This window comes from Rattus norvegicus, chromosome 4 (assembly GCF_036323735.1).
Source record: "Rattus norvegicus strain BN/NHsdMcwi chromosome 4, GRCr8, whole genome shotgun sequence".
NCBI classification, from domain to species: Eukaryota; Metazoa; Chordata; class Mammalia; order Rodentia; family Muridae; genus Rattus; species Rattus norvegicus.
The window spans coordinates 147,611,952-147,627,775 of record NC_086022.1 but is presented as its reverse complement, the minus strand read 5'-3'; the positions used below and the strand labels follow the sequence as shown (position 1 = coordinate 147,627,775).

Here is a 15,824-nt window from a genome sequence, read left to right as displayed (position 1 = left end):
GTGGGGGTGGAGCTTAGGCAGAATGCTAACACCCATTCTAGCTACTCCCTCCCTCCCTTGGGGAGCTCCTAGGGGCCAGTGGTATGGATAACATGTCTTTCTTTTTTTCCTTTTAATTAATCAATTTATTATATATAAGTATACTGTAGCTGTCTTCAGACACACCAGAAGAGGGCATCAGATCTCATTACATGTGGCTGCTGGGATTTGAACTCAGGACCTCTGGAAGAGCAGTCAGTGCTCTTAACCAGTGAACCATCTCTCCGACCCCAATCTGTTCATTTCTAAACCCAAGTCAAATTACACGTTGGGTCATTCCAGAAGGAGTAGTGAAAGATGTACCTAGTTTGAGAAAGCGATGGAAGTTTCTCTCAGTGAACTCTTGGGGGACGAGACTCCCTCCTGACAGTTTATTATCCATCATCCTACTGTACTTGGTATCAGTTTGACCCACCACACTGGACTCTGAAATGCCAATGAGATTTGGACTCTCTAATGAAATGCTGGAGACTCCTACTGAGTCTTTACCACTGGTGGATTCTGTTGTCTGGGTTGGAATGCTGGTACCCTGGTAGGTCATTTTCCAATATGTAGGTTTGTGCTTTGTCACTTGTGAGAGGACACTTTGGTACTTAAATGAGATGTAAACCCCCCCCCCCAGGATGCTGGGGTTACCATAGTTACTACTATTTATAGGGGGCTTACTGTGTGCACAGGTACTGGGCCGAACTCTGTTAGTCAATCCCCCCAAAAGTCTTTTCCATTTGCAGTGCCCTGTGTTCTGTAATATTTTCAATTCTTCTTAGCACTTGTCATTTTCACCCATTCTATCTTTCATCACGTAGTTAAGTTGTTTCATTGTCATATAAAGTCTCTTGCCTTTAGAACACCAGTGGGCCCTTTAGTAAGCTTTTCGGATGTATTTGTTGAAATTGTCCAATTAAAAAGTCTCCAAAGAGAGCTTATTTTATTGATAAAGAAATTGAGGCCAGGGAAGGGGAATGGCGCTGTCCCACCCTTCTGAAGGCAGCCTTCCCTGCCAGATCTCTCTGCTAAACTGAAACCTCTGGCACTGTCCCTGTTATCAAGCAATTCTTTCAAAAATATCAGTGCTGTCCCTGCGTGTGTCAGGCCCTCTGCTGGAGTCTCAGGCAGAGTGACAACTCGTCATATAGTGGCTGGTTTGAGGGCTTGAATTCATTTTCACGAAGCAAAGATAAGAATCTTCCAATGTTTGTTAGGAAATTTCTAGCCCAACTACTACTAGCTGGAGTTTGCAGGAGCCTCCCAGGCCTTCCCAACCTGATTTTCCCCCTCCTGCCGCCTTCCCTTTTGTGAGCGTTTCTTCCCCTTTTTGCTTGCAGGCAGTTCAGCTCTCCTGTAGGCTACAATGTGTCAGTTGTTATAAAATCCAGGAGGCGGAGTCTAGTGACGAGGGCGGTGGGGGAGAGCTCAGCCAGCCCTGCAGGGTGAGCAGTCCAGCCCTGGGTCCAGCGGAGCTAAAACGCTACAGCCAGAAAACTTCCTTCTCCCTCTCCTGGTTTTGATCCTCACCGGACAGCAGACCCGAGGCGCCGATCGACCGGAGGGAGGATGAGAGATGACCGGTCCTTTGGCAACCTGACCATTTCCTTAGCAGAGCCTTCCAAAGCGAACCGGAGACTGGCCACACGACCCTGGAGGCGCCGCGCCTCTTGTGGATGTGTGTGTGAGTGAGAGTGTGTGTGTATGTGTGTGTGCGCGCGTGTGTGTATGTGTGTGTGCGCGCGTGTGTGTATGCGCGCGCTTGTGGTGTGGATGGGTGTGTGCACAGCACAATTGCGTGGAAGCGTGTCTGGGTGAGTGTGTGTGTGTGTGCACTCGTGAATGTGTTTGTGTGTGTGTGCGTGTATGTGTGTGTGTGTTTGTGTGTGCTCTTGGCTGCTATTATTATTATTATTATTATTATTATTATTATTATTACTTTGGAAGAAAAATCCTGGAAATCTGGGGCAGGTTATGGTACTCCCAGGGTGATTTCTTTTGCAAGAGGAGCTGACCAGAGCAAGCCACTAGAGCCATTTCCCTGCCAGCAGAGAGCATTTTCCTCCCAGTAGAAGGATTTCAACCCCTGGCTCTGCAGCCAAGTAAAAGAGATTAGCCCTGAAACCTGTGAAATCAACCATTGCTGTGTGACTGACTACCCAGGCTTGGGAGAGGACTTGGAAAGAAAAGGAGAAATAAATCAAGCAGCCTGTCAGTTCTTTTTGCCACATCGGAAGATGTCATCTCAAACTAAGTTCAAGAAAGACAAAGAGATCATTGCTGAATATGAAGCCCAAATAAAAGGTGAGCTGCGGGGCTGAGGGACTTTGCCTTCCCTCCCTCCCCTCTCTGTCTCTCCCTCTGCTGTCTTTCCCTTCGCCTCCTTGCCTTCTCAAGAAGTTGCTATGCAGCAGTAATCTTATTGTAAGGAGGAACGGTGCTGGGTGCTGGCTGCACAAGTCCAGACTGGCTCCCACTGCAGATAGCGCCTGGGCTGGGAGCATGAATTACAGAAAGGGCAGAACTCTCTGCATTGCAGGTGTGTGAGGAAGGGACTTTAGGAGTGTCGCCGGTACTCCATCATCTTGACAGTGATATGTCACTCTAAGGCCATTTTGACAGTCAAGGTCTCCTCCTCCCACTACCCCTGCAAAAGCCCTTTGCTATTTATGTATATTTTTTTGATCTGCTCTCCCCATCCCTTCTTTTAGCTTTTGTGGGTGGTTGTTTTTGCCTCTGCTGCCTTCTCTAGGCTGAAATTCAAATGCATGAGTATGGGCTGCGGGAGGTGGGGGGGGGTGCACACAGCATCCTTAAGTAGCCCTTCTTTGTCAGTGTTTCTTGCCTGGTCTGAGTTGCCATGGATTATCTGTTATGGGACATATTGATCCAGACTAATGCAGGCATTTAAGCATAAAGAGAGTTCTGTGCAGAAAATGTATCATCTTCCAGCGTGCAGCCTGGTCCTTCTGTCCACCGGTGTTTTGGGTCATCAGCTTTGGTTAAAAGCCAACACCTCAGTGTACAATTTGGACTGGTAGGTGCTGCGTGGCTCCTGTGGTTCTGGGGAAAGTCTGCATGCTAGGAGAGTGAGATGACCTTTGGGTGCTCGCTGGTTCCAGCTTTGGTGGCATAGAACCCACACTTGTGCAGAAGCCGCTCCCTAAATCCTTGCTAGCTGAGAGGAAGAGAAGGACCACAGTTGCACAGCTGAAAGAAGGCAAGCAGTGTCTGCCCTCAGGCTAGACGGAGAGCTTCCTTCACCCTCAGGCTTTCTAAGCACAGCTTCAGCAGGGAGAGCTGAAGGTTCCTTGCTCTGCAGAGCCCATGCCAGGGAGAAGTTGCTGTGGCCCTAAGCACCCATTTTCTTTCCAGTCCTTGCTTCTCCTTGCTGCGACACAGGGTGTGTTGTGCTCTCACACAGCGGGCAAACTGCATCTTCAGTGGGTGTGGAGACCAGGTTTAGAGGCTGTTGAGCAGGGTACTGCTTTGAGGTTCTGGTGACCAGAGGATGCCACGCCTGTTTCTATGCTGCCAGAAGGCTCCATGCTGCAGGAAGCCAGTAGCCTCAGGCTGTCTGTCTGTCTGTCCTGTCTGTGCTGCTTTTAACCTTCTGAATTGGGGGGAAGCTTTGGAGAACAGGCATAGGTGGGGTGGGGGCTTTGTGTTTTCCTTGTCTTTTGGTTGTGGGCCCAGGCAGGATGTTAACCGTTCCCGGGTAGATCCCAGGGATAAAGGAAGAGAGATCGCTCCTCTTCCCTGGCCTCCTCCTTAGTTTTCAGCTCAATGTCAGAAACAGAGACTTAAATGTATCAGCCTTGCCGACAATTGAGAAACAAGCCCTTTAGCTGCCAGGGACTGGAATTCACCCAGCCATTCAGAACAAAAACTGATTTTCAATTTTGTATATCTACTTTTTAGGGAGTAAATTTACACACACACACACACACAGACACACACACACAGACACATGTGTATATATATATTCTCAAAACATACACACATATATTCTCTTTTTCTTTTTCTTTTTCTTTTTTTTTTTTTTTTTGGAGCTGGGGACTGAACCCAGGGCCTTGCGCTTGCTAGGCAAGCGCTCTACCACTGAGCTAAATCCCCAACCCCACACACATATATTCTCAAAACACACACATATATACACACAAAACCATTACATATGTGTGTATATATATATATATATGCACACACACAAATATGTTTTGAGACTATCTTGACTACTATTTTTTAAAATTGAGATTCCCATTAAAAAAATGTTATGTTAGACAAGACAGTGTGTTTTGGTTGGAAATCTGCTCACTTCCTCTTTAAAGGCTTGCTAGCACCAGGCAGTCAACCTTTCCTGAGGACCCACCAAGCATCAGTTGTTCCAGCAAATTCTCTTCCTTTCACCTTTTAACCTTTATGTTAACGACTGACCAGCACATACGAGGCGATGGCAATGAATTTCTTCAGGAAATTAGCCCAAAAGATCTGGTCTCTTCTAGATTCTGGATGTCTTTACACTCTGGTTGATTTTAATTTTTTCTCTTCACCTGTAGTTGGCGTCCATAAGATTCTGATCATAGGACGGATGTACCTGAGGCCTTTGACATCTTTCCTTCCAACGGGTTATTTGTTGGCCTGGCCTGGCATATACTCAGGTAGAGCACTTGCCTAGCGTGTTCCAGGCCCCAGCTTCCATCCACAGCCGTCTTTGTTAATTGCTGGTAAGGGTCGATGTACCCAGGGACCTCCAGGTTCTGGGGCTCAGTCCCAGACTCCACTGCTTTTGACCCACGTGGTGTACAAAAGGCTTAGTGTGAGCCCAGGTTCAGAGATAAGGACCTGAGGCCTGGCAGTGTTCAATGACTTACCCAAGGTCGCAAGGCCGGTATCTTCCCAGGCCTGTGTTCCTGGTACATTGTCTGGCTGACACTTCCCCTTGAAGGATTGATGTCAGTAGCAGATGGCAGTGTTGTGCTGGGCACTGGTGGCCTCTTGATGGCGTCCCATTGTTCCCGTCTTACTTTCCTCCCTCGGCCTTTGTGGCCTGTCTCTGAGGAATGTTTGATCCATGAGCAAAAACAATGCTTTGTGCCAGGGACTGTCTTCCTGGCATTTGGCCAGGTTGGTGCAAACAGTCTACTCTATTAGACAGATCTCATGAATTTTGTGGGGGAAACTTCTGATTTTTTCGAAGTGATGTTGACTTTCACTGACTAACAAAGGAAAGATACTTCCAAATAGCATTTCCATTGTAGACATGTTTAGATTCAAGCCTTCTCTTGACTCCCAGATGCCTGAATCTGACTGTATACCTATGCTCGTGTATTCCAGGGATAGAAAACCCAGCATCCTCTAGGCTCATAGACTTTATGTTCAGCAAGTTGTGGTTCATGGAATGTTTTTTTTTTCCTTAGACAGTATCACCTAATGGTTCTATAGGTTTTTCTTCTTGGAGATTTCTTAGAACAGGACAGACACAACTCTGTGACTGCCCACTCCTGGGGGTTGGGAGCCTCCAGTTGTGCCCCTGACTGTACTGCAGTTGCTTTGGTAACTTCCTGTTGCTTTGGTAACATGAGCCACTACTGTTTGTTGTGTTCATTGCCTCACTTGTGTATTTGGGGGCTGTGTGTGTGGGTGTCTCATGTAGCCCAGGATAACCTTGTACTGTCTAGCCAAGGATGATTTTGAACTCCTCATCCCGTTGCCTCACCCACCTCCTGAATACTGGGGTCACAGCATAACTACACTGGGTTTATGCCATGCTGGGGATTGAACCCAGGGCTTCCTGCATGGTGAGTGAACCGTTCGACCAACCAACGGAGCTACACCCCAGTCCTTCCTTCACCTTAGGTCTACTGCTTCCTGGGTTGCAAATCTCAATGTGTTGGGTGCTTTTGGGGTAGAAGGAAGATGACTCGTGGCAGATGGCACACCTTACTGACGGTGGTAGAAGGGTTGGTGACAGTTATGATAGACCTGAGGGCACACATCCTGTCCAGACGCACAGTCATACTTGAGTGCAACCATTTGTTGCCACTTTTAAGCCTGCCCACGTTTTCAATTTTCAAGGCCTCAGGTCCTTGCAGGGGAGCTTCATGATTTTAAAGAGGATTTCTAAAGGGATGTCCCAAGGATTTAACTTTCTGGACTTTGTCAATATGGTTGAAGAAGGACACCAGCTGTCCCTCTTTTATGCCGCCTGTAACAGTTCTACCAGTATATCCCAGGTCTTAGCTTAGCCCTTTGGCTCTGCTCACTGCCTTCGCCACACATGTCCACTGTGCATCCCTAGGCTAGGTGTTGGGAGGAGTTTGAGCGAGCCTCATTCTTGATTCCTGACACGGGCTCCAAACAGACATAACTTCCTGTCTTAGGTGCTCCTTTACAATCTGCTTGAGAACCTTGCTTGAGAGTGACATTACATTCTCTAGCAGGAAACTGGCAGGCTGTCGCCTATTCCCATTTTTGAAAATCAGAACATTTGCCAGTCTCCAGCTTCTTGGCATCCTGCTGTCCTCCACAGTTCCCTTGGAGATCACTGACAGCATTTGGGGATCTTATCTGCCGAATTCTCCCTACCCCAAGCTCTAATTGCTCTGGCTGCCAGACATAATGGTCACGTTCACTCACCATGTTCCCGTTCCGTTTCAGCCCAACAGAGAATTGAAACAGGAGTGCGGTGATTGGCTTTAGGAACATTCATATCTATCCCAGCTTTTTAAAAGTAGAACTGAAAAAAAAATGGGCAAAGAAGAATATGCATTCAGGAGTGTATACTACTCAGTCGGTCACATACTCACTCAACCAACATCGAGCATCGATCTTGTCCTCAAGCCTTGCGTGGCATTTCATAAGAGCTTCCTCTATGTGTCTTAGCATGACTGGAGAGCCTCCTTAGGCTCTTCAAGCATTTCAGCAGGATAAAAGAAGGAAAGAACGCTAGATGGGGTGGAATTGTGTGGAGCAGTGGGGACTGTGGCCAACAGGGCAGTTTTAGAGGCACAAGTGCTGCTCTCTCCAGCTTGTCATTGACGGGCTAGAATGTGAGTGGCAGTTCTCCCACTGTTGGGAGGAAAGCTAAACTGAAACAGAATCTCTCGGCTGTTTAAATGATGGCCCAACTTTTAAAAATTCTACCCTCTCTAGCCAAACACATTGGTGAAATAGGGCCGAGGCAGCCCATTTGGCCACCAGCTCACAACTTGTGGCCTTTAAGCTGAAGACTGTAAAGATCCTGGGTGTGTAGCCTCCACCACCTTCCTCTTTAACTTTGTCATTTTTTCCAAGGCAGACCCCGCCATCTTATCGCTATAGTCGATGGCTTCCCTTCCCCCTCCCCAAATGCCTCACTCTCCTCCTCTACCACCAACTGTTCCCCATCCCTGCCTTTTCTCTTCTTCCAATGTCTCCACTCTGTCAGTTCAATTACCCCATTACCTTCTAAAGGCTGCTGGGATGGCCTTCCTCCTCATATGATGCCTTCCCAGCTCTCTCAGGGCAGAATGAACAGTTCCCTCCCTCTGCCTCTCTACCCTAAACATTATTACTCTTCATCAAAATCTAAAGATCAGACCCTCACCTATGAACTCCCAAGGGCAAAAATGCATGGAGCCATCTTTGTTTTTTCAGTGTGCTTAGTGTACAACTGGCTGAGAGTGATTGGGACGTGGTTCCTTTGCCACCTTCCTTAGCCTGGACTGTACACACTGGCTGTGTGGTTTTTACCTCTTTCTCCTAGTTCAGGAGGCTGGCAATTCCAAGATCAAGGTGCCAGCAACTTAGGTTTCTGGTGAGAGGCCATCCTGGCTTCTACACAGCTGGATCCTATTGTCTGCTCACCTGCCCTTTCTTCAGAGCATGTGCACTCACATCTGGAGGGACCTCACTTCTCAGTACCATTATATTGGGGGTCAGGTGGGCTCACATATGCATTTTGGAGGATACAAACACTTGGACAAGAATATCATACTTCCTGTTTTATCGAGAGGAGGTGCTTTACTGGGCGAAGAAATACTCCTGTTTGCTGAGCTTCCCTACTTTGTCTCTGGTGTTTGTTAGTAGAGATTTGGTGAAGGGTGTGTTGGGACCTAGTAGGTCTTGCACAAGTCTTGATGGGGTGCAGCTTTCCTTCTAGCTGTCCCATCAGTAGATCCATATTGACCATTTCTTGAGGGTTTTCCTCTTCCATTAATTCCTTCACCCACCCACTGGGTAGGTCCTGCTATTGGCCATGTGTTGGTCCACAGAGCTTTAGTTAGTGGAGGAAGGCAATTGCATTTTCTCTTGTTTTGCGACCCCTCTATCTCTGCAAGAGGCTCACCAGTTCTCCAGATGAAGAGACGAAGTTTAGCGAAATAAAAGCAATTGCACTAAACTCCTCAGGGAACCCTGCAAAGCTGGGTTCAAGAAAAGAATTCACTTTCCAATTTCCACCGGCACAGGAAGGTAAGATGCTGGTGGGGACAACATGGTGTGTTGGGTGAAAGAAAACAGTTGTGTTCCAATTCTAGGATAAGCCAGATGAAATTGGCCTGTTTCCCTCGGGCTTCTGACATCTTTGGCCGTGTTAGGGTTGAACTGCACAGTCAGATCTTTCTCCCCAAACTTTGTTCATCCTGAAAGCCTCTTTCCCCAACTGGTTTGGGAGATCCTTCCTTGGTTCATGGTTTGAACCAGGTCAGCCCGTACAGCTCATGAATTATCCATGTCTTCTGTTGTCTGTTACCCCATTCCCTGATTCCTACAGTGCTTCCCTCAGGAGGCAGTTTGAAGAGGGGCTGAGGGAAACAAATGCATGCCCAGTTCTGCTAAATAATGTCAATGTGGTGCTTTGTGGTCACTTACAACATGTGAGCTTTGACATTTTCAACTGCAGAGTGCTCAGCTACTGACTTAAATGGCAATTTGGAAACAGCTGTGTCCTGATCAACACGTGCTGCCTGTAGGCTGTGTGTGAGTGGGTTTGTCTGTGTGTAACAGTGCGATGTGTATGGCGGTAGGAGATGTTCAAGGTGTCTTGAGTGGACTTTGCACTGCCCCTAGAATTCTATGATCTGTGCTCAGTGACAACTGTGTAGATAAAAACTGGGGAGCCCATGACCCCTGCAGCTCTGAGTAAGTCAACCTTGGCCACAGTTCAGGGGCATAAAAAATATCCTTTCTTTTCTTTCTTCTGTCACTTGGTTTCCAGGCAGTGTCTCTGTTTTTCTGGGTGGTGACAGAGATACATCTGGGCCAATTTGGGGTCTCTCTACTGATTCCTGTAGGATCATGGCCTAAGATCCAGAGCGACTGTGGATCGTTGGTTATAATGTACTGTCAGTCCGAGTTTGTCACCCAAGCTGGGGTGATAACTTGGGTCTTCAGTGCTTAGTCCATGTTAGTAATCATTGTTTGTCCTTCAGATGTCCACTTTCCTCAGAGACGGAGGGACATCATGTCAATCACATGCATACTGACTCTGGATGATTGTCCTTGGTCCATCTCGGTTGTCCCTGTGTGAGCCGTGATCTCTGTTCAAACATAGGTTCTGTCTCTTTTTAGTTCATGTCAATCTGTTTGGTAACCACTACACCTTCCTTCCCTTGTGGTGGGTGGAGCAGAGAACAAAGCTTTTTTCTCATAGACCCATGACTTCTACATTCACATTGTTTTACTAACTCTCTTCTCTGGCATAGGAAATGTTTATCTGAAGACTTGTACATGCATGTGCATATGTGCATAAAACAAGAGGAAAGGTGAGATCCTCATGCCTCATATTTGTGTGTGTGTGTGTGTGTGTGTGTGTGTGTGTGTGTGTGTGTGTATGCATATGTGTGAGTGCAGGTGCCTAAGGCTTCTGAAGAGGGCATCAGATCCCCTGCAGCTTGAGCATCAGGAACTACTTGGCTCCTGTGCACAGTAAGCATCTTAGCACTTAGTCCTGAGGTCTTCCCAGGCCTCTTAAGGACGTCGACATTCATTTTTCCTGGTGTTTTGTTTTAGACAGGGACTCATGTATTCTCAGCCTTGCTGAACCCAGAGCCTTGTATATGGTAGGCCAACACTGTGCTAACTGAGCTCCATCTCTGGCCTACCCACATTCTTTCTTCTCTTCTTAGGACTAAGCACTTAAAAGCTCAAAGTCCAGAACTGGCTCTCTCTCCATATTATCCCTGAGCTGACTGAAAATGCAATGTGCTCTGGATTGAAAAAGGACAGGCGTGACCTTAGGAAATACATAGGAAACCTTTGACTATTTCTTCATGGTCACAGTATGACATTGATCAGCTCTTGGTGGGATTGATGTGACCTGGGTCTTTCTTGGTTGAGAGAATGTAGTTGTATAATGTAGCCTACGTCTGCTAGATATCAGTGACCAACCTGCCTCAGTTTGTGACAACCAAACATTTCTCCAGATACTACCAAATGACTTCCAGGAGACAGACTCATCCACATAGACAGCCATACTTCTAATTGGTCTCCCTCTCTTCTTTTGTTCCCATGGTCTGTCCCCCAACCCCAGGGCATCTAGCAGATGTCCTTACAGTGAAGTCGGATATCCTCTGTTTAAAACCCCTCAGTAATGTCCACTAGAGAGGACCCTAGATTGGATTTACAAAGCCATGGCCTTATCTCTTCCCTTGACTATCTGCTCTCTCCAGTTTTCACTTCCTGGTTCGTAGGTCTGATTCCTCTGCTGATTTCTCAACATCTCCAATTCCCTCCTTTTCTAGAATGCCCTTTTCTGGATAGCCACTTGCTTGGCTCTTTGGTACTCAACTCTCTAGCTATCTGTTACCTCCAAGAGTCACACAGTAGCCCTTCATCGGTCAGCTGCCTTCATCAGTCAGCTGACCGGAGTTCTCTAGCGCTCAGGCTCCACAGTGAGTCCCCTCCTGTGGTTATTTATTTTTTCCTCTAGAGCTAAAGCTGCAAGAGTGATGCTGAAGTAGTGGTTCACACTTGTATTTCAGCCCCAAAAGACTGAGTCAGAGGGAGGCAAGATAAAAATCAGAACTTCATGTCTCTTGTTTGTGTTTTTTTGGTAAGCAGAGGTGTCTAAACGGTGCTCACAGCTGGCGAACTTACCGGATGCTCACAGTAGGGGAACTTATCAGGTGCTCACAGTAGGTGAGCTTTTTCGAACGTGATGGACTTTGTGATTACACAGATGTTATCTCCAGAATGAAGCAGATCCAGGCTCCCGCCAGCACAGCTGAGGGATAACTCAGAAGATGAAGGGTCTGGAGATGGAACGCTTGCATCCATGCAGAACCACCTAATAGATGACTCAGGCTCTGGTAGGGTTGCTCCAGGGAATCGAATGCAGTTTATTAGCGGAATTCCTAATACATGTGAGATGGGAAGATGGAAAAGGCAAGGTGTTCCTCAAGCTCCTCTTTCACACTCACAGTTTTCTAGAAAGACGGTTATAAAAATGGACCTTGCAATGATGTATACTGTGCTAAGACTGTCAGGGTCTTGTTGCCTTGGAGAACTGGAGAACTTATTATAGGAGCAAGACATTTTGGGTAGGTTTTTGAAGGGTAAATAACAACTCTCTGGGGTAGTGGAAAACATTTTGTGACGAGAGAATAAAACGGTCACAAGGCTTAGAGGTCACCAAGGGGTCTGGTGTTTGGGAAACGCTGAGGCATCTGATGTATGGAAATGGGAGTCCAAGCTGGAGAGACTGAAACACTTTCCAACCAACAGGTCCCATGAGTCATTGACCACGAACAGGGTACGATGAAATATGGGCTCGGTTTATTTTCCCCAGCGTGGAAATGCATACCCATGTTGTAGCATTTGTCAGAATTTTCTTACTTTAAAAGTTTTATTTGAAAAATTTAAGTTACATGTATGTATGTATCTATGTCTGAATGAACTTATGTATGTATATGGTAGAATGTTCATTCTCTCCTTCCATTGTGCTGGTTCTTGGCAAGCACCTTTACCTACCGAGGCGAGCCTTGGACCCTGACTGCTCCTACTTGTAAAGGCTGGTTTATCATTCCATCATGTGGGCAGATGACATTTTGTTGTTTGTCAGTGGACACTAGAGTTGTTCCTGTGTTTCAGATTGTATGAATAATGCTGATATGAACAGAGTGACCACAAATCACAGTTTTATTTTTTGTAACTTCATTTGTGATTATGGGTGTTTTATACATTTGTGGTTTCAAAAGCTTTGAAAAGAAAGAAAAATATAGAAAGAAGGAGAAGAGCCTAGAATCCACTTTTGAGGTAACTGCTACAAGTACTCAGTGTATTTCTTTCCAGACCCCACATGTCTGTCCTCTGTCAAATCTGTTTTATATCTGTATGTAGTTAAAAAAAAGAGAGAGAGAACACAGCTCAGAAATATAGGCCTAGGGCTTAAAACGGAGCAGGCCTAACAGTGCCCAAATGCCCAGGTGAGGGCCTTGTGTGTTTGGATGGGTCTCTTAAGGGACTGTTAAAGGGAGCTTGAAACTTGTTCTATTGTGGTGCATGGCTTGTCCTGACCCTTTCTGACCCAGCTCTTTGCAGATTTTAAAAGCAAACTGTATAAAACTGAGCCTTCCCATTAAGATCTGCTTCCAAACACACAGCTATTCTCTCCCCTTCCACTTTCAATGTCCCCTTTCCTAGTTCCTGCCAGTCTCACTTCCCTTCTGGTCCCTATACCTATGACAGCTCCTTGTAGGTAAGTTCCTGTGGGCATTTCCTTGATTAGTGATTGGCATGGCAGGGCTCAGTCCACTAGGTAGGTGCTCTTGGGAGACAAAAGAAAGCAAGCCGGCAAGACCGTCAGCAGCGTTCCTCCACCGCCTCTGCCTTAGTTTCTGGCTTCAGGTTCCTGCCTTTGGTTCCTACCTTGACTTGCCTTCAGAATGGATTCTAAGCTATAAACTGAAATAAACCCTTTCTTTCACAAGTTGCTTTTGGTCACGATGTTTAATCACAGCAAGAGAGAGCAATGTAAGAAAGCCCCAAGAGGTTGCAACCTAGCATCCTCTTCCCACCACGGATGGCAGAATTTTCATTCTATGGTTTACTGCAAACCAGTTCATTCCCCAGCCATCTGTCTAACTCAAAAAGCCTGGGTTTTCCCAGGACACAATAGCTCCAAAGGGGGAAAACTCCCTCTAGAGCATGGAGTGCCATCGAAGGAAAGAGAGGGTGTGTGTGCGTGCGCACTCGAGCACGAGAGAGAGAGAGAGAGAGAGAGAGAGAGAGAGAGAGAGAGAGAGAGAGCACTTTAGTTTCCCTTGGGGACAGGTAAGCGGTAAGCGTAGGTAGGTGTCATTTCTAGGACTTAGTTTGTAATGATGACAGACACCTGGCTGGATGACAGGGCTGCTCTTGGGCCCTTGTTTCATCATGACATTTTCAAGCAGGAGTTAGTGTTATGGTTTGAATGTGTCACGCCCCCTCACAGACCATGTATGAGAGTTTGGTCCCTACTGGGAGATGCTGTTTTGAAGGCCGTGGAGCCTTTCAGGAGGTGGGGTCCAGTGGGTAGAACCAGTCTCTAGGGGCAGGCCTTTGAAAGTTAGGTCTGCCTCTGGTGCAGGCTAGTGTTGTCTGCTTTCTGTCTACACCATGAGGATAGCTGCCACCCCCACTCCTGCTGGCCTGTTGTCCTGGCTACGATGGACTAAAATCTCTCAGTCAAGATGATTCCTCTTTCCATCAGGGTTAGGTGCTTTGGTCGGACGTGCAGCCATTAGTATTGTTGGCCAATTGTATTGGCTTTACTTAGATGAATGGCTTCTTGAAAGGATTTATTTATTTATGTATGGAGTACACTGTCACTCTCTTCAGACACACCCTTGGCATTGGGTGGTTACAGATGGTCGTGAACCACCGTGTGGTTGCTGGAATTGAATTCAGGACCTCTAGAAGAGCAGTCAGTGCTCTTAACCATGAGCCGTCTCTCCAGCCCGATCAGTGGCTCTTTTAGACAGGATGTTTCAGCTTTCTTATGATGGCTTTTGTTTCATCGGGACATTTTCCTTGGTGGAAACTGATGCAGGAAACAGTCCTTGGCCCCAGATATCTGTTAATGGATTGGTCTTTTGCCCTCATCCTTCTTGAACTCTCACTTGGCCTTTGTTCCTTACCGTACTTTGGTGTTCTCTCCATGCCTGGTCCGTAGTTCAGGCCTTAGGCTGAGCATCTCTGTGTCTTTGGCTCCTACGTGGCATAACATTACCACTGAAACTCTGCTTCAAAAGTGGCAGAGGCCTGAGTTCTGTGTGCCAGAATCAGAGAACTGTGTTCCTCGGGTTAGTGTGATGGAAACGCTGAGACCGTGGTGGCCCACCTCAGTTGATTTAGTTTAACAAGTATTTATTGAGCGCCTGCTGGGTTTGCTGTGTTTGTAGACTTTATCATTCTGTGGGGAATACACCTTGTAACTTGTAATTACTAAGGTGCCGAATGTTATGTGAGGGGCTGTGCAAGATACAGGGAGAACCTGCAGCAGACAGATCTAAACGGTTGGAAGTGCTCTTGGCGATTTTCTGATATTGATCTGCAAGGCTGGATCAGATTGGCCAAGCTTATGTCATAGCCATTATTTCCAGAGCTCTTTAGGACCCAGACAGAATCTTCCTTCCATTTAGAACAGGGTCAGAAATCATCCAAATATTTAAGGCATCCGCAGGTCTAAGTGCTGCTAAGAGAAAAATACAACTGCAGGTGTGAATGATCTGGATAGTTCCCGAAAGAGGACAATGTAATAGCTGTTCTCGGGACGGTGAGTGCAGTCACAGAATAGGTGTTTCTGGGGTGAAGTTATAGCCGTGGATTAACTGGAGAGATGAGAAGCATCATGGGTGTGTGTAGAATTAGGTGAAAGTCACACTAGATGCTGAGGGATCTAGAATGGGGAAGGGGGCTCACAGTGTAGGCACCGTGCACTGCACAGATGGGAATCATAGCTCATGACTAGTCAGACCGAGGATAGGCTCAGAACATGTAGTGAGAACATCCCCTCCCCCCTTTTTCAGAATTCTATAAGATAGATTGATATAGGAATGGAAAGCAAGCTCACATCCGATCTTTTAACTCTAGTTTAAAACAGGGAATTTGAAAGCGCTGTGGGCAGAGCTTGGGGCTAGCAGTCTATCCCGGTCTGTCTTTCAGATGAGCCATATCTCTGTTCTGGCAGTAGATTTTCTTTGCACTGTTTTTCTTTCTGTTTGAGAAAGAAGGGTCACGATACCTCACTGTGTGTGTGTGTGTGTGTGTATTAAAATGACACATCAGAATTTCTAGTACAATCCTTGGCACACAATGGCATTTGAAAAAAAATGTGGAAATGTTAACTAACCAAGTGGGGTGCCATTGTTTACCACCTGGGGCTGTGAACCTGAGCTTCCAGAGAAGCTCTTGTAAAGGAGATTAAAAAATATCACAGGTTCCCAGCAGGATTGCTGGCGGAAGAAAGTTCTAAGTGGTGGACAGCTTATCTTTTGCTTTGCAGTAAAGTCTCTGGAACAACTGGTAGGGGCACGTAACAACTTTAGATCCGAGTTCTAGCTCCAGGGGAGCACACTGGAACCTTGGGTGGTGGAGCCCAGAAACCTGCATCCCAGGTTGCATGGTCGGGAACAGAATACCTATAATCTGCCAACAGTGCGGGGGTGGTCACGCCCGTTGTCTGTCTTCACAATGACAAGCGGAGATGTCTACAAAGTAGCCTTCTCGGGAGCCTGGGCACCTTTGGGAACCAGAGGTGAAGCTGCAGCCTCAGCCTTGGTTTGAGCCTTGTGGCCGGCCTTGGCCATGGAGCCACAAATCTCCTTCTGAAGCTTGGGGTG

General features: G+C 46.8%; 1 protein-coding gene across 4 annotated transcripts in view; it reads left to right on the top strand.

The window, feature by feature from the left end:
- Window positions 1-1,368: 1,368 nt before the first annotated feature.
- Srgap3 (SLIT-ROBO Rho GTPase activating protein 3) overlaps window positions 1,369-15,824 on the top strand; it is a 235,326-nt gene continuing 220,870 nt past the window's right edge. For 3 of the 4 annotated variants that reach the window (XM_006237048.5, XM_039108203.2, XM_039108202.2), the window contains exon 1: window positions 1,369-2,328. In XM_006237048.5, coding sequence (XP_006237110.1) covers window positions 2,262-2,328 — 67 coding nt within the window. In that variant the 5' untranslated portion in view covers window positions 1,369-2,261. The remainder of the gene's footprint in view (window positions 2,329-15,824) is intronic. The other variant, NM_001191975.1, reaches the window with a different exon arrangement.